The sequence below is a fragment of the Lynx rufus genome, unplaced genomic scaffold (assembly GCF_022079265.1).
Source record: "Lynx rufus isolate CCGP_SWC_20201006 ecotype Redwood Valley unplaced genomic scaffold, mLynRuf1.p SCAF_18, whole genome shotgun sequence".
NCBI lineage: Eukaryota > Metazoa > Chordata > Mammalia > Carnivora > Felidae > Lynx > Lynx rufus.
In genome coordinates, this window is record NW_025814832.1 from 2,794,348 (window position 1) to 2,813,716 (window position 19,369).

Here is a 19,369-nt window from a genome sequence, read left to right on the forward strand (position 1 = left end):
CTCAGTAAGGGTATTTTCCTCATTGAGGCTCTAGCAGTTCAGTAAACTTTTTTGGAGTAGGTTTCCTCAGATTCCCATATTTAGGTATATTCAGAATCTTACTTCACCGCAGGGACCAGGAAGAATAGCACTCACTTGGGCAGATTGCCAGAGAGGATTTTCCAGGCATATTCTCGGAGGTACTTCTGGAAAATGGTGGTCAGAGCGATCATCGGCTCCCCAGTACTGAGTTGAGAGCACTGCACCATGCACTTCTTGTAGTAGACAAAGAGGTCAGCACAGCTGGGGAGCACAGCACCCCCTTCATCAGTGTTGGGCTTAGGTGGCCCCTGGGCTTTGAAATCGGCCACGAACCGATCTATCAGCTCTCCAAGGTTTCTAGAAGGAAGAAAACCTGCCATGTTATTTCAAGAAAGATAAAGCAAATGTGCTTAACTGCCACGAGTAAATCATTCCTAATGCTTTTTACATTTAAAATTGGACCCAGGGGCGCCTGGGTGGCTCAGTCGGTTAAGTGTCCGACTTCGGCCCAGGTCATGATCTCGCGGTTTGTGGGTTTGAGCCCCGCGTCAGGCTCTGTGCTGACAGTTGGGAGCCTGGAGCCTGCTTCGGATTCTGTGTCTCCCTCTCTGCCTCTCCCTAGCTCATGCTTGCACTCTATCTCTCTGTCAAAAATAAACTTAAAAAATAAATAAATAAATAAAATAAATAAAATTGGACCCATTTTTATCGCACCAGCCCTCCTACAGTAACAGCAGCAAGAAAAACTGGCATTTGTGTGCTGCTTTATATATTTTTTTTTAATTAATGTTTAATGATTTTTGAGAGAGACACAGAGAGCAAGCATGGGAGGGGCAGAGAGAGAGGGAGACACAGAATCTGAAGCTCTGAGCTCTCCTCACAGAGCCTGATGCGGAGCTCGAATCCATAAACCATGAGATCGTGACCTGAGCTGAAGTCGGACGCTCAACTGACTGAGCCACCCAGGAAGCCCCTGCTTTATACTTTTCAAGGCATTTCATGATCACATTTGACCCCAAGCCTGTGTGAGAGAGGTAAGGTATTACTGGACTCTCTAAGAGATGAAAAAATTAAGGTCTATAAAGTTTGTCACATAATTTAGTGGCAGAGCTGAGCCTAGAATCCGCTACCATGTAAGTATCATTTCGCCTTTCCCCAAATGAAATAATGATAGAGACCATTGTCTGAACGCTTATGACGTATCAGGCACGCACCATGTCGGCAGTTTATAAGTGTTATTTCATTGCATTTCACTTAATTTGCAAAATAACCTTATGAAGTACGTATTATTAACTGTCCTCATTTTCAAAAAGCAAGGTGCAGAAAAGTTAAGGACCTTGTCCAAGGTCATACAGCAAGAGGGGTGGGGGGAGCCAGGATTCAAAACCAAACAGCCTGGCTCAAACCTCATGTTTTTAACCCCTCTACCTTACTGCCTCTGAAAACACAAAAAGGTTATGATGTCAGGAAACATTTGGTATCATTAACCTAAATATGCCCACGAGGTAGATGCCAAAACAAAGAGAAACTGTAAAGAAATATTCTAAGGCTTTCTTGATGTTTTTAATGGAGTTTCTCCTTAAAACTTACAGAATCAAAGGTGTAAAAGCTCTTGGGAGAGGGGAGGGTAGGGCAGCCCCAGGCTTGTAGCAGGTCACGATGGTGAGCATGGTTGCAGCTGTCCCCCCACTCCCCATTCAAACATCACTGAGTTTGCTCCGTCGTGTTGAGTCATCGTAGCTACGATCCAGTGGGGCTCTACTCACTGCTTCCTGCACAGTTGTGCCGTATGAAAAATGGGAGGGGTCCCTCCACCCCTTGACATTTTACATCTTTCTAGGTTGCTGTCCAAGGCTACAAGAATCCAGCTGTGCTTTTAATTTTTTTTTAATGTTTGTTTATTTTTGAGAGAGACAGAGACAGAATGCGAGTGGGTTGGGGCAGAGAGAGAGGGAGGCACACAATCCGAAGCAGGCTCCAGGCTCTGAGCTGTCAGCACAGAGCCCGACACAGGGCTTGAACCCACAAACCGTGAGATCATGACCTGAGCTGAAGTTGGGACGCTTAACCGACTGAGCCACCCGGGCTGTGCTTTCAAAATGTATTTATATAACAGGAAGAAAAAGATAAGAACCACACACAGCAGAGGAGAAAAGTGACATTTTACTCAGGAGTTTTTGTTATTGAAAGTTTATTACATCCATATGTAGCCACTCTGCCCTCAAAGAACTTCAGGCCTAGGCTGGGTCTTTGTGAGGATGGTTAGCAAGCAGGGGAGGACCTTGTTAGTTAACCTCGAAAGCTGCGGTGCCACCACCCCCATTCCTCACCACCTCTTCCTGCCCCACCTTTTCCATTGAATCTCTCACTTCTCTTCCTCAGTGACCCTCCACTCTAGCCAGACTCCCCTTTACTTCCCCCTGTTCCATCTCTATCCCTGACTCTGAACCTTTGCCTGGATGCCTCCCCTGGCCAAGATGCTCTCCTGCCACCTCTCTCAGGCTCAACTCAGGGCTCACCCAGACAACCCCTACTCACACCATTCCTCTGTCTCAGTTTCAACTTCTGTCATCTGCAACACACTGACACTGTATTATCATTTTTTTTTTTTTAACACTTTACCATACAGTGTAAGGATGTCAAATGTTCAAGAAACATGACGACCTTCTCCCATCCTGGACCCACAGCCGGCAATGCTCTCAAGAATGGCTCTTTTTCATTGGTCTTTGGTGTAATTTCAGAATCTGTGTTGAGAGAGCATTCTGGCCAGTCACTTCTAATAAGCTGAAGTTGGTACAAAAGGTGAAAGGTGCTTGCTACAGAGGAGAATCGTCGGCAATTCATATGTTATCATATGCTCCTTGAGAGGACGGATAATGTTTCCGGGACCTCTGCTCTACCCAGGCCCACCCCTCACATTTACATGTGAGGTTAATCTTTCAGTTATGTTGGTGCCCAGTACATATGCAGCTGATCAGCCCCCGTGCTTTGTTCCTGAAGGATGGGAATGGAAGGGTAGGAGAGTGGAGATGGGGCAGGGGCTGGTGCAGTAGAGGGGAGCATGTAATAGGAAAGCAAAGGGTTCCACTTGAGTCTTCTTAGGAGAGATTCTAACCTCCAAATCTCTACTGCTGACCAAAAGAGGGGCCAGAGCTCCAAAGTGCTTTTTACTTTAACCACTTATCCAATTCCGCTAGCAGCTGAAGTCAGAATACCTACTCAAATGCCTCATATTTCCGAGCCAACTCGATCAATAAGATTATAAACTAATTAAACTCATACAGCATAGAGAAAATTTCCACTTAAAAAAAAAAAAAAACCCTCTAAAAGACCACCCATACTTTGCAGGCCATCTCCCAAGTCACTTCTGACACTGCTCTCTGTGTAGGTGAGACATAATCCATTAGAATAAGCTTCCCTCCCTTCAATCTCCACTCTCTGCGCCTGCGTGCTTCTAAGCCACATGAGACACTGGAAAACGAGTAACTGACATGTCACAGCATAGATGGTTCAGTCCATCGATTTCCAGCTGAGCATTTAGTATGTGCAAGGCTCTGGGCTGTGTTTGCCATGCATATGAGACATAAGTGAGTCCAACTAAAGAAAAAAAAGCAAAGGTTGTCATTTCTTCCAGGTGCCAAACACTAGCCTGAGTTTTGGTGAGACCTTCTGGGAGGGTTACTAGAGAAAGGAATGTTGTAGCATACCGACCTGCTGATTGGAATCACAAGGAGGCGTCTTTTACACCATAAGGCAAGTACAATCAAGTAAGAGTTCATGAAGGGCCAAGTTCTGATTAAGGTGTTGCTGGGTGTGGGGGTTAAGACACGCATCTGCCTATTAGAAGCTTTGATCTTATTTGGGGGGATAGGACCCTCATGCTCATGATATTTAGATTTCAAGACAGCAACTACATGCTAATCTTGTAGTACAGACAAGAGGAACAATTTGTTTCAGACAAAGGAAACTAGAGGCAGCTAGAGAGAAAATTTCGCAGCAGACTCAGGTGAGAATAAAGGCACGGAGTCAGAAGTGAGCACAGATTATGATGTGTGGAAGGGAAGATGTAAGGAGGAGGGGACGTGCCTAAGGTGGAAGTCCCAAATTGGAAAAGCCCGACCTACGGTTTGATTTACAAGCTCCTCTGCATTCCCACAGCAAAGCGCTGCCAGCTTCATGTCTTCACAGCGGGTACCACCAACTCCCAAGAGGCCATAAGCCTATAAAGTAGGCATTGTGCTGGGTGCATCAGAAATTCAATCTCCTGTAATCCTCCCAACGGCCCTGAAGAGAAGGCGTTATTATCTCCACTTCATAAATGACAAAATTGAGGCTGAGAAAAAGACTGTAACTTGCCCTGGGTCACGGAATTTGTCGGAGCCAGACTCTGAACCTGGGGATGCCTGACTCCCAAGCCCAGCTCTATCTACTCTACTGTGCTCTGACTTTGCAACACTAAAGCGCTACACAGAGAGATGGAATTGTGCTTATTGCTGTGATTCACTTGCTCTCCGGCTTAAAGGAACATGTCACAGACGTGGATGGTATCTTTTACCCCCTCCCCTGTAGCTTGAGCTTTCTGAGCAAGATGCACGAGAATGTCAGGGGCCCACACGAACTACTGCTGGGGGTTCTGCTGATCATTGAAATGACCCAGGAAGAAAAGACCAATGCAGAGCAGTATTAGTAAAGGACGAGCAGGGCAGTTTCTTCCGGTGGATCCCTAGCAACAATATTCTAACTGGAAGGCAGAGTGGTGACGGCACGGGGAGAGGCAGGCGGCAGTCAGTCAAAGCTGGCAAGGAGGTGAGCATGGGCAAAGCGGCTTCAGATCCCCAGGAAGTTACAGGACTTGTTAAATCGAGGGTACCCAAACTGATCTGCACACCCTCCCTCTCCTGCCCTTAGGAGGGGGCCAAGGATTTGGCTCTGGTGTGGCCAGTGGGGTTGGGAGGCCCAGGTGTGGCTTGAGCACAACTGGGAGATGGATTACACACAGGTAAATGGAGCAAATCAGTAAATACACGGAAGATCTGGGGGGGGTGGCCAAGTTTCTCACTGCTGCAGAAAGTAGTTACAGACGAGGAAAGGGGGAGGCTAAGATAAATCCTGTGGTGTCAGAGCAGAATTAGAGTTACCAGCATAGATTCACAGGTTCTAATATAGGCTGGTATAAAAACAGATACCGATGCATGTGTTTAAACATGTATGTATATACATACATATATTTCTCAGCTCTCTCAGCTGCGAGGACCTAGAAGCATGACATCCGAGGAGTAATGAACATACTTGATGCCCGGAACTTAGTTTCTAAATATCATTCCCCACCAAAGAAACAACGGATCCTGGAAAAACAGATGACTCCAGAGCTGGGGTAGGAAAGTGCAAGATGGGCCTGGTATATTTTGTTGTGCCAGGAAGGAAGTGCCCCAGAAATGACAGGAATATGCAAAACGCACGAAAAACCAGCTCGAAGGGGGGTTCCAATGGCCAAATCAGGGACAATTTGAGCATTAAAATAACGATGGATCCTGCAAGAGAAAAAGGACATCAGTGGAAAAACTGGTGAAGCCCAAATAAAAATCTGAGTTTAGGAAAGAGTACTGTACCAGTGTTAACTTGCTGGTTTTGAGAACTGTTCTATGGTTACGTAAGATGTTAACATGAGGAGAACTTGGGGAGAAGGGAATACGGGAAATCTGCACTACTTTTGAAATTTTTATGTAGGTTTAAATTTATTCCAACATAAGCTTTAAAAAAAGGTAATAACGACTATAACCCATTGAATAAAATAGGAATCAACGAGTAGGTGCTGATACAATAAATGGGGAAGAGAGAAAGCTTTTTCTTAAAATATAATGCCAACTCATAAATGTAGAAGAAATGGTAGTATTAGAAAAATCACCATTTGGCAACGATCTTGGTAATAAATGATTCAGGCAAGTATCAGGGGGAGGTGAAAGATGAGAAAAAGACCATTTATATGGTTTCAACGTTTCTCCTGACACTTATTATTAATGACTTATTAATAAATAGAGAAACCTGGCAGACTCCATCTAAAGTGATAAAAGTGAACACCACAAGCTGTAGGGCAAACTGACAGTGTGCCTCCCGACATGAATTACTGAGAAGAGCCCGGCACTATTTCTGCATAAATCATAAATCATGAGGAAACAGTCGAACGCAGACTGAGGGACATTCCACAAACTGGCCTGTGCTTCTTCAAAAATTTCAAGGTCATGAAAGATAAAGAAAGAATGAGTTATTTTTCTGGATGGAAGGGACCAAGAGACGTGACAAATAAATGCATCCTGTGATCCTGGCACGGACTCTGGGTCCAGAAAAGACCTGATCGGGACAACTGGTAAAGAGGAATGGGGTCTGTGAGTTAAATGGTAATGGCGGATCAAGTTAACTTCCTGATGCTCGCAGGTATACGGTGGTTAGGTGGACGGTGCCCTTATTTACAGGAAACACACGCTGAGGTATGAAGGGGGAATGGGGCCCTCTCACCTACGATCTGGAGGAAGTGTTGACGTGGGGAAATCTCCAAGAATCACTACATCCCCAAGAGTAAAAGTTTTATTATTAACTTCTTTCTTGCACATAAACAAAACTTGAGAAAGCCACCTAATGCACAGAAGGACAGCTTTGCCCAGCCTGCCGAGGAGATGGCTCTGGGAATATCCTGCTTCCTGCCCCCTCACCAGGTGCCGGCTCTGCAGTCCTCCCACCGCTGTTTGGCTTTTGGTGGGGGCAGGTGCCTCCAGAACTTTCCTCGGACAGGTGGGAGGCTGGGGAGAGGAGACAGCAGACCCCATGCCAGGCCCAGTGAAAAGCTGGGAACACTGATCGGGCCACACAACCGCTTAAGAGTCCGGAACAAGACCACTGGTGGGGGGCAGCAGGCACAGTTCCTGCCCACTTGTGCCAAATGCCAACACATCACCTCGATTCACCCTCGCCACTAATCTTGTGAGGGGAACAGTACTAACTTCACTGTAGAGAGGACAAAACAAACTCGGACAGGTCAAGTACCACACTTGAGGTCCCAGGCTAGTGAGTGTGGAGCTCTGACTCAAATCCAGGTCTGTCTGGCATCCAGGCCCACGCTCTTTCCACAATACCGTGCTGGGTCTCTGTCATCTGGGAGCTTGTGAATGGTCCAAGATTTTCCTCCCTTGCAGATTTCTGAGTCAGAGCTACAAGAATGTAACATGTACAAAATCAGTCCCCACCTGAGTCTCTTCCCCAGCCTTAAGACTCTCTGACAAAAGGGAGAAAGGGCTTTGCAGAACCCCTTGAAATTGTACTCAAAATAGTGGGGGGATTTATGTGATTTTTTTGTTTTTTGGGTTTTTTTTTTTGGCAAGAGAGTCTACAGTCTCATCGGACTCTCAAGGGGATCTATGACTCAAAAAAGGTTAATCACCACACAGCTTTAGGCATTATTTTGCCCGATTCTCTGCTTTAAAAGCTGAGGAAATGGATTTCTTGAACTCTATTTTCTACTTCAAGCCTTTGTTGCTTATTCTGGAGTGACAAGAGCACAACCTACGCAGTTCTCCTACGAGCAGCTCCCACTGCTTCCCCAGCCCTGTGGAAACATCCCAGTGAGGCCAGACGGCAGGATGAGTGGCGAGCACTTCATTTTTCACAGAGAAATGGAGAGTCCCTATGGAAGGGAGGTCTGGCTCTCTGCCTGAAATAGCACGGACAATGAGTACACTTTATATGAATCAAGGCCATGTGAAAAGAGTAGATACCACAATTGTAATAATTCAGAAAAATGACTCTCCAGACCAGGTGGATTTGGGGAATGTATGTGGTTATCTCCGATATGCACTTTAAACCTGGGACCCGATGGCTTTGAAACCTTTTGAAAAATAAAGAGTTTGGGTTGATGAGAGAAGACGGGCTTTGTCCAAGAAGAATCATCCAAGTGGTCTGCTCTAAGACCTGTTAATCTAATAGGCAAATAACTGATCATTCCCCTGCCCCTCGAGGTGTCTTATTAACATCCTGAGAAAAAACTTTTAAACACAGAAAATGGCGTTTCAAAGAAGCAAATGGCAATAGTTAATAACTGCCTTTCTGTGTGCCTTCGGACATGAGCCCAATGGATAGAGAGGAGGCAGACTGGCTCTACAAGGTGAAATGTGAAAGCAACTCTTTTTTGGGGGGGGCGTGGGAGGGGCGGGAGGTTGTTTCTGTTAGCACAGAAGCTCTTCTACAAAGTTTATTTTCTAAGGCTTTAACATGAAACATTTTGTAATCTGGGAGGAGAAGAGTAGACGCAATCTATAAAATCAAATAGGCAAATAATAATAATGTTCCGTGTAGTGATTCCACTTGAAATAGTCTCTTAATCTTATGGTTTACCTCCAAAACATACTCGGAAACAAGAATTTGCTAACCCACACAACAGGGGGATTAAAAACAAAAACCAAAAAACTAAATCTCAGCACCTAAATGCTTTCCCAGAGAACTCCTCTTGAGAATTTTCTCACAGACGCTATTGCATTCCCTGCAATGAGCCACCGTCTGGTCCTCACAAGTGTGTTCTTTAGGCTACAAGGCCTCCTCTCAGAGCCAGGGCCAGCCTGTCTCCAGAAACCTGACCTTTCCAAACTCTGCCTTCCTGCGTGGAAGGGCCTTCAACAGTACCTCTGGTTGGGGACAGAGATTCAGGGATGAGGAGGGCTCTTCCTCCTTTGCGTGAATTACAGACACTGGAGTTTGAACACACTTCCCTGGCTATGAGGAAACTTGGCTGTGGTGGGCTGCTTTGTGGACATTTCTGAGAACCCCTGAGTTTGTAAAAAGTATATATATTAAATGGTTGATAATCCATGAAAGGAAGTAAGAAGCCATCCATACTGAATCCATACTGAAGCGCCTCCTTACAGAATAGCTCCAATTAATTAATTCGGGAGAAACGATGGGAACAGAAAATGAACATTTGGCAAATGCTACAGTAAATTATTGCTTCAGGCAGGAATCATCAGGGCATGTCAAAACGAGTGGGCAAAGTGTGAGGAGAAACAGGGTATTTACGTAGTCCCGAAGTGTCCCACCGTGAGATACTTACTAATCACAAAGAGAAAAATAGTAGCTGCACAGTAGAGAAAGCTAGTGAGCGCCGCCAGAGGCAAGTGATCAGAGTTGACATCACCATTGAGGGGACAGGTCCACATGGTGTGTCTCCCGCTATGACGTACCGAGAGAGACACAGCATCGTCTCTATGGTATACTTGCCTGCGATGCAATAATCCGGATTTAATCAAGAGCAAACATCAGACAAATACAGAAAGTAATCTGCCAGTACTCTGTAAAGCGTCAAGGTCATGAGAGACCAACGAACGAGAGACTGAGGGAGTATATTCAAGGTTAAAGGAGACTAAAGAGACCTGACAACTAAATGCATGATGGGATCTCAGGCCAGAAAATGGACATTCATGCCACAGTGTTTCCGTCCTGATTTTGAGAACCACGGTAATGTAAAATGGTAGCATTCTCTGGGGGAAGGGCATATGAGAATTTTGTATAGCTTTTCTGTTAGTCTAAATTATTTTGCAGTGAAAACTTAAGCAAATGATACTTGAAAACATATACAGTAGAGATTAGGCTTTCTTTCCCTGGTTTCCAGTACCTGACATTGTCAAGGCTTGTGGGCTGATGTGTGCACACAGGGGAAGGGGTTGTTGGGATACATTTGGGAGCTTATCTGAGTCAGATTCAGGCTTCTAAGATTTATGAACACAATGAGCGATAACATTCATAAGATATAAAAAATATCCTTAGCAGGTTTCCAGAGGGCGTCACAGGAGCCATGCCAAGTCCCTCCTTCAGCCTCTGGAAGGAGTCACGCCCTTGTGAGGCCCACCCGTGACCGGAGGAGGGAGAAATGCAGTAGAAAACAGCAAAATATCCATCACTCACTTGTCTTGGGACTCAATATACACGTAGAGATGAGGCTCAAAACACTTGGAAACAATGCCATGAAACGGATTGTCTGGGGCTTTAGGCTTCTTTGGCTGTAAAGGAAGGAAACAAAGAAGAAACCTATACTTGAGCCATCTTTGCAAGTTTTCAAGCAGTTTCAAAGAAAACATCCCTTCAAAGTTCACTCCTAACACAGATTAAAAGCACTCCATGTAACTAAACTGGGACTATGTCTTGCATTATGATTCATGCCAGTTGGTGAACAATGAGCCAGTTTTGTTAGCATCACTGACTTGCTTCACATGTTGAAAGATTTACTGCTACTTTGATAACACACGCGCTTTTGATCTGGAAGCTATTCATCATCTTACTGATGTTTTAAAATTTTAAATCCTGGCAAATAACAGTGCCTTATATTTGTACAGTGCTTTAAAATTTATAAAGTGCCTTCATGTGATCTATTTTTTTTACTTTATTTTTTTGAGAGTGAGAGCGCGAGAGCGCGCGCGCACAAGCACGCAGGAGGGGTAGAGAGAGGGAGAGAGAAAGAATCCCAAGCAGGCTCCACGTTGTCAGCGCAGAGCCTGATGCGGGGCTCCGCCTCACAAAACCGTGAGATCATGACCTGAGCCAAGATGAAGAGTCAGATGCTTACCTGACTGAGCCACCCAGGCGCGCCCATGTGATCTATTTTTGATAGCCTCCATTTACTGACAGTTATCACAGACCAAGTGCTTTGATATGAAGTAACATCTCATCTATTCCTCACAACAACCCTCAGAGTAGGAATTAATACTACTTTACACCTAAAGAAAGGAAGGCTCAGAGGGTTCTAGCGGCCTGCCCAAAGGCACACAGTGAAGCTTCCTATCTCCTCAACTAGAATTTTCTATTATAGCATTGCTTTCCTGCAATGGTTCCTAGATTGATGAATTTCACTGACAAGTAAATGTAAGAAAAAGAAGCATAAGGGACCAATATAGCGTTGCTGACTTTTATTTTGCTCCTCTCCATTCTCGGTAGGTTCCTGAAAAAAAGAGTATTTTATACCCAAACATTTTATAGGGAGAACATACCAGCATGAGGGCAGTCCTTCCTTTTCAGACAGTTGGTGACCCTATACCAGCTTGCTAGTTGGGCAGGCAGCAGGCAGTTTTGTCTTTATTTTTTGCCTTGGACCAGTGTAAAACAGGGCTAGCACTGGTCCCCAGTTGATACTTAAAAACCACTGACATACAGACCATGTAGGTAGGCAAGCATTAAAAAACTATATTTGCTCCCTAATTCCTTTTCTAAATCTCTAAAAAAATAAGCGAAGATCTTCCTACATATTTTGTTCTATTCCTAAAAAACATCAATTCTATTTATTGTCAAACACCAACAAAAGGACCCTGAGGCCTTGTTGGGGTTGATACTAGAGTACAAACTGGGCATAAATTGACACCCACAGTATACTTGCTGAATTGAGCTGTTCGTATCTTTTAATAAATACAGGAAAAGCTGAGCCCCTAATGATAGAAAGAATGATTCCCTTCTAGTAAGTTTTAAAAATAAAACACTCTAATGGTTAAAAGCATCTGTAAAAACTGGAAATGAACACCAAAAATTAAATGTCAACCCTAGACATATCCCATTCAATTTCCTATTTAGCTCTCTTCCCTTTTCACCTTTTGAGAGTTCCATGTCTTTACTTTTTTTGTTTTTGTTTTGTTGTTGTTGTTGTTGTTTCTTTGCAAGATTTTTAGAAACTCTGGTGCTTCCTAAAATCTGGGCTATTTTCCCTTATTGTCCCAAAGCCACTGCCAAAGTCAGGTCTCAGAGTGAGACTACAACAGGCTCCCAAGACTGGGTTCATGGAGTTTGAACTCTGGATCCAAAGTTCCACCTTCATTTCACAGGTGCCCCAGGAGTTTTTCCCACATGTCCATCAGTTTAACATGGCGGACCCATGACATAGTATGATGGCTGTGTGGGGATGGTCCTTACCTAATTGTTCTACATTTTCCATGTCAGTTACCTATTTTTTAGTATTTTATTCTTTTCAGTAAGGTGATTTTTAAATGAAGAGGCAAATCTGATTTGTCTAACTTTTTTAAGACTAGGTGTCCTGATTTTAGAATTAGGAAATATAGCCACAACACCCAAGTATCTTTTTATTAAAAAAATATAATCATTATAAGGATTATAATTATCCCCTTTACTTACATGTTCTTCCCTTGACCAAAATATTCATACATCTGCAGGATACCTTCTGCTAATTATAAACTGGAATATAACTTATGTAATATAGAATGTTGTCATATTTTTTAAATTAATTTTTTAAAAAGGTTATTTATTCTGAGAGAGAGAGAATGAGCAGCGGAGGGGCAGAGAGAGAGAAAATCTCAGGGAGGCTCCATGCTGCCAGCACAGAGTCTAACATGGGGCTCAATCCTAAAAACCACGATATCATGACCTGAGCCGAAATCAAGAGTCGGACACTTAACTGACTGAGCCATCCAGGCACTCTAGATGTTGTCATGTTTTAAATCAACGTGTATATTTTGAATTTGGTTTTGTTCACTAATTTATGTGCAATTTTCCAATTACTGACAACAGTTTAAGTTATCGCCTTAGAATGGCTACATTATGAGATTTCAGCCCTACAAATTAGGTAATAGTGCTGTACTGAAACACATTTTCTGATTTTGATCTGTGGTGATTTAAGTGAATGACCTTCTTCTTAGGAAATGCACACAGGAATATTTAGAGGTAAAGGACATGATATCAGCTAACTTAAACTGTTCCAAAAGAGAGAGAGAGAGAAAGAAGTGGGGAGAGAGGGACAGAGGGAGACAGAAATGGGAAGGAAAAAAAGGAAATGATAAAGCGAATGTAGCAGAATGCTAACAATTAGTAAACCCAGGTGAAAGATACTTGAGAGTTCTTGCAATATTCTTAAGACTTTTCTCTAATTTTGGTATTTTCTTTTTAAAAAGCAAGAAATAACGATAAAAAGCTTGAGAGATGGCTGTGGACGGCCTGGCAGATAACCCCAGAGATGGTGGTGGAGCACTCAAGCAATGGCACATCACCCATGCTCTGGACGGCCTGGATGACAACAGTGTGGGAAAATGCAGACCTCCAAGCCTGAGTACAACAGGGGTTAGAATCAATTTCACAGATTTAATAATGCACTAGTTATGGTAGCTGTCACCGCTGGGGGAAGCTAGGAGGAGATGGGTACACAGGACCTTTCTGCACTCTGCAACTACTTATGACTTTGTAATTATTTAAAAATACAAAGCTTTTTTTTTTTTTTTAACATTTATTCTTCTTCGAGAGACAGAGTGCAAGCCAGGGTGGAGCAGAGAGAGAGGGAGACACAGAATCAGAAGCAGGCACCAGGCTCTGAGCTGTCAGAGCCTGACGCGGGGCTCGAACTCACAAACCGTGAGATCATGACCTGAGCCAAAGTCAGACACTTAACTGACTGAGCCACCCAGGAGCCCCAGCATACAAAGATTTTTTAAAAAGTGGTATAGGAGACTTGGACTCTGACTGTGAAGTTGTTTTAGGAGTATCTTAACCTATTTATTTCGCTCTTATTTTCCTTTTTATGTGTGTGCAAAAGCAATATATGATAAAAATCTGTGTCGAGGAGAGTCTGAGGAGCTCGCTCGGCATACGCATAAAAAGACAGTCTAAGGGATAAAAGAAAACAGCTACATGCTATTCCAGCAATCTCATCATGGTCAGTCTTCCACAGGCCATGTGCTCGATGAGGCCCCATGAAACAACACTCGGAACCCACAGAACGTCGTCAGACCGCACGGGCGTCCCAACCCTATGGCAGGTGACTGCCCACTAATGCCGCTCCTGGCAGGGAGCGGAGACCCAACACCTCGCCTCCTGGTCCCTTGCAGCGTTTTTAGTGTGAGTTGGAAGCAAAAGGGGAATAATGGGAGGGACTGCCCAAAGTTTCCTTTTTGATTTTTGTCCACAGGGCTGCCTCCGGCCTATAGCTGCTTTATGACTGTGCTCCTATTTAGATAAGAGGTGCTGGAATTTCAGCTCAAACTGGCGTCTCCCTTCGCACCGGCCAGCTCCCCAAAGGGTTGATTCTCAGCTTAAAGTACATACTAAGTCATTTAGCAGTAGCATTCGGGCTGCATTTCTGAGTGTGTGAATTCTGTCCAAAAGCCGCAGATGTTTAAGTTATTTCCTCCCGGAGTTAGATGGAATAATAGAAGGTTACTGTTGTCACAGTAAGGAGCTGTGCAGCTGGCCCCATTTCCTTTTATTACTATCCAGTGTAAAGAGATTAAATCTAACTGCTTGGATCACCAGAAGGGTATGTTTTTTTTTTTTTTTTTTTTTTTTTTTTTTTCAACGTTTATTTATTTTTTTTTTGGGGGGACAGAGAGAGACAAAGCATGAACAGGGGAGGGGCAGAGAGAGAGGGAGACACAGAATCGGAAACAGGCTCCAGGCTCTGAGCCATCAGCCCAGAGCCCGACGCGGGGCTCGAACTCACGGACCGCGAGATCGTGACCTGGCTGAAGTCGGACGCTTAACCGACTGCGCCACCCAGGCGCCCCAGAAGGGTATGTTTTTAAACCAGAAATTCCTCACTTCTTTGTCTCTGGGCACCTTCAGTCCTCTTTCGGATGCTGTTTTTTAACACTGGGAGTAGGATGGCAACTGGCTGCTCAAACTAAATACCTCTTCTCGAGTTCACACCCCTTTCTCAACAGCATACACTCCAGGAGAGAGCAGGGAGAGGCCCTTACACCTTGCGGGCCAACTGTCTACTTATGCAGTGACACAGTGAGTTGGGTAACCCCAGACAACCGCAGGCTCGGCTCACCTAGCATCCTGTGGACTTCCTCCCTGAGGCCCCACGGGGCTCCCGCGCTTCCTGCGCACCCAACTCCAGAAGCCAGTAAGTGGCTGGGAAGACGGAGATCCTGGAGCTCCCACTTAATGGACCACCAGCAAGACATGGGCAGGGGAAGCCGCAGGAGGCTGGGGACGGAATGTGAGGAGGCCTTAGTCACTGGTGCACATGTGTCCTCACTGACAAGCAATGGCCAAGGAAACTGCAGGTGGGTCATCTAGCCTAGGGGTTTTTGGTACTTTCTTTTTAAACAGATCTCAAACCCCTGGTTTGAAAGAATTCCATGATAGATGTGACTCAGAACAGAACTGCTCTATTCTGGAGGGACTCAGAGCCCTGATCTCCTCCCAACTCCCCACAGTGACATGGGATGGGGCACCAAGGAATATAGTTTGAAAACCACAGGCTCTCTCTAAAGACGAAAAAAACTAGGTAAGTCTAGAGACAGTAAAAACCTACCACATGGTCAGTTAACAGCAGACCAGAGTCTGGCTCTGCCCTACCCCCTGGATCTGTGTCCTGTGTCCTTGGAATGAGCAGTCTTCGTCCTTACAACAATAACGTCTGGCTTCCAGGATGAGCAAACAGTTCCACGAGGGAGACAGATCATATCGTATCTACCAAACCGATTTCGTAGTAACGGGGGCTGCTGTCATAATCCAGTTTAACGACATCCAGAGATGACTGGCTAAAGGGATAACTTTTCATGGCAGCCACCAGCACTGGGAAGACACAGAGCCCTGAAAACAGAACTACCACCCAAAGCTCAAACGGGTGCAGGCAACGGAGTGTGGGTAGAGGACACACCAGAAAAGTGAACTCTACGTCCAGACTCCTTCCTATCGGGGTCCTTCCTCTCCAAATGTGAGAGATGCATTTCTTTAGTTGGAAGAAATCTGTTTTCTCCCACAAGAGTTGATATGATATTTAAATCAGTTATACCTAATCCCACAGATCTCTGGGATATAGCTCTGAGGTATCCTTCCAGTTTATGTATCCGCCTGTATTCATGGGGTTCATTTCTGTGTTCTCCACTTTTCACTGAGACACCCCGGTGTAGTGAAAGAGCTCCAGGAAAGGAATTCTAGTCTCTGACTTCTAGACCTTGCTTTCGGTCCTTGCTCTTCCACGCCCAAACTCTGTACCCCTGGGCAAATCACTTGACCTCTCTGAGCAGCACGCACTACAGCTCATATATAGAACCCTACAAAGAGAGAGGCAGGGGTTGGGAAGAGGAAATGGAACGCAGCATGTAGAAGAATCTGAAACTATAAAGCCCATGAAAATGTGAAGTATCCACGTTATTACAATTATTTAATCAGTGGACCAGACACATTCCACCACATTGCTTCGGAACTGCTCCTGGAAATTCTGTTCTCTCGGCTCCTGCCACGATCGTCCACCTACCCTCACCGTGCTAGGAATGCAGGGTTAACTGCAAAGTGCATGGCTACAGGTTTCCCAGGCTGGTCTTCCCAGCCAGCCCCCTTTCGGCGGTGTCTGGAGCAAAACAACTCTATAAAATAATCCTCGAGCAGCCAAGTGTAGAAAATTAAAAAGAAGGGATCGCTAATCCAGACAGGAAGAGGTCTGATTTATTGCTCTAACCACTCTGCCATAAAATGGCAGTGAAACAGCAACACCATTCTATAGGATGGAGGGAGAGGAAATTTAGAGTTGGAAAGAAAATCCAAAGGAAATGAAAGTGTTAGTGTGCTCTGAAAAGTAACTCTCCAAATATGCCATTGGTCACCTGGATGTTTCCAGGCCGCCCCGATGGCTTCCAGACCTCAAGTGCTTGGCTTACACTGAGTGGAGGCCTCTCCTAGCTGATGGTGCTGCTAACTTCACGGGGGATTGCTGAGCCTCTGGTGTGGTCACCGGACAGACAAGGACACCATCGAGGGCTAGGCTGGCAGGCACAGGAGGTGATGGACAAGGCAGGGCGGAGTTCCCACCGCTGCACTGCACGGGCCAATGAAGCTTGTGTGTGTCGGTCATTCCAGTGGGGAAGCTCTTGGGGAACAGAGGTGGGCAGGACGGGCTGTTCCTCCATTCAGTTTTCAGATAAAGGCTTTCTCTAAGACCACCGAAGTTGTCATCTCTGCATGTGGTCAAGAGCCAAAGGACCATATTTAGAGCGAGCAGACCCATAATCGGAAGCAAACATTGGGTAGGTCACATGTGGAGATGCAAACTGGACTTACTTGATCTAAGTCTCCCTTCTCTATCGCCAGTTCCTCCATTTCTGGCGCTGGTTCATCTTCCAGGAAGGGATTGGTCGATTGGGGTGGAGACTCGAGTTTTTTCTGTTAAGAAGACATGAGAAAGAGACAGGTATTACCTGAGTATACCCTCAATACCTTTTGCCATCGATCTGCTTTTTTCCTAGTCTCTCCAACAGCTGAATCACGAAATCTGATGTAATGAGCAAGAATGGAGATGACATGGACCACATTCTCACCTCCTGGCCTTCAAACTGTCTTGCATCTTCCTGAAACCTTATTGCCCATCCCACCCCAAACCCAATCTGGCTAAAACTCTCATTCATCCTTCAGCCTTCAAATCAGAAGTCCCTTCTTCTGGGAAGCCTTCCCCATCTGTCAAGTTTGGGTTAGATGCCCCTGCTACATGATTCTATTCTACCCAGTATGTCCCCAGACCAAGGTATTTATTAAAATATTGCAAATACCCAGTTGTCTGTCTTATCCCCCCACTAGATTCTGTAATGGCAGGGATCATGTCTGTCTTCCTCACCCTCTGTCTGGTGCCCGGCATTGACTAGCTGCTCCCCGAATATGAATGAATCAAAATGCTGGATGGGCTGGAATTCAAGAACAAACTAGAAAGCTAACCTTATGTGTTCTAGATTATAGACAGGAGTCCCTTCCCAAATAAGTCCCATTACCAGAAACACAACTAGGGAAAAATTACTTCCTAGGTCCTGATGATGAATATTCTGTTAAAATATGTCCCTGAGTGGGAACACAGGCTAGTGGGAAAGCTGGAGGCAGGAAGTATGGGCTTTAGCTCCAACTCTTCGGCGCTGGCCAATCCCCTAAATTCTCTCAGCCATAGCAGCCTGAGGTCACAGGTACAGGACTACCTGAAGGATCAGATGGGAGGAAGTGTGCAAAAGGGGAGAAGGGGCACACGGCACATACAAGGGACAATGGTGATGATAATTCCAGGGCAACAACAGAACTGAGGCAGCTCTTTGGAATTTTTTTTACAAATTTGACCTGAATATGTTGTTTATGTCAGGGAGCTGGGAGTCCTAGCAGAAAGAAAACTAAGTGGACAAGAAGGAGAAAAGGGATTGGCTGGTGCTGGGGTGAGGGGAAGGGGCAAGGAACGGCTCTTTGGAGACAAGAAGCCAGGTGGAGACGGTGTTTCTAAATGTGACATTTTCACATATATCAGCAGAGAAACTTGAACTAACCCTCTAAGCCAAGAGGGACAGCACGTGGACTGTACAGAGTGAATGACTTTGTTAAGTGTTAGGATATCAGATGAAGATACAAGGGGAAAAAAAACCAACAATGACAATCAAACAAAAACAATCCAGAAAAAATAAACAATTTGAACACAAAAAACACAAGCCACACCAGTGTCCAGTTTAGGCTTTAAGCCCATTCTGCTTACACTCATGTAAACTACTTAATTCTTGGCTCAAACACTTAGATGCTGTTATGTTGCTAGATAAAGACTCTGTATGAGAAAAACCTTGTGATCAATGCATTAGCTTTAAGGTAACCATTAGTAGGACAATGACTTCTACAGTATCCTGCTGAGAAACAGTATGGTGTAACTACCAAGTAAACATTTAAAATTTATACACTCCAAACTTTGGCTGCTTTGCCTGCTAAGGGGAAAAAAGTCCCTATAAACTTAACCCGAAATAGTTTGTTTTTAGAACTGGGCTATTTTTAGAAAGCAATGTATCTTTCAAACAATATTTCCAAGTGCTTCTTTATACAGGTGATCAGACAAGGCCCCTTCAAGGAGGTGATATCTGAGCAGAGACCAGAATGAGAAGGAGCTAGTCAGGCAAAGATCTGGAAAGAGCACTCTTAGCACGGGACCTTGTGCAATGCCTAGAACAGGCTTGGTGAGTCTGAGGGACAGGGAGGAGGACAGGGCACATGAAGAAAGAGAGGCAGCAGGAGCCCAATCACAGACCTCCGTGGGCCGTGGTAAAGGTGAGATTTTCTTCGCAATGCAACTGGGCAGTCACTGGGGGGTTTTAAACAGGGAAGTGATGTGATCTAGTTTAGATTTTTAGAAGATCATTCCAGTGCTGTGGAGAGGATGGACTGTAACGCACGAAGACCAGTTTAAGAGGCTGGTTCCAAGGGTTCCAAGCAAAGACTGACCCAGGACTGGACTAAGCCAGCGTTGTGGAGACTGACACAGGCAGCTGGATTTGGGACATACGTAGGAGATCAAGCCAAGAGGACTGGGTGACAGGTGAAGGCAAGAAAGGAATCAAGGGTCAGTCACTTTTTGGCCAAAGCAACCATA

General features: G+C 44.9%; 1 protein-coding gene and 1 long non-coding RNA gene across 2 annotated transcripts in view; one reads left to right on the top strand and one right to left on the bottom strand.

The window, feature by feature from the left end:
* Positions 1-19,369, bottom strand: part of VPS53 (VPS53 subunit of GARP complex) — a 136,958-nt gene that overhangs the window by 45,208 nt on the left and 72,381 nt on the right. Inside the window, exons 12-14 of the mRNA XM_047080661.1 lie at positions 17,053-17,154; positions 9,964-10,058; positions 136-378 (exon numbers count right to left, since the gene is read on the bottom strand). Of these exons, the coding sequence (XP_046936617.1) occupies positions 136-378; positions 9,964-10,058; positions 17,053-17,154 (440 nt within the window). The remainder of the gene's footprint in view (positions 1-135; positions 379-9,963; positions 10,059-17,052; positions 17,155-19,369) is intronic.
* Positions 14,902-17,536, top strand: LOC124512984 (uncharacterized). Its single transcript, XR_006962273.1, has 2 exons — positions 14,902-15,053; positions 17,238-17,536. It is a non-coding gene; the product is annotated as an uncharacterized LOC124512984 (long non-coding RNA).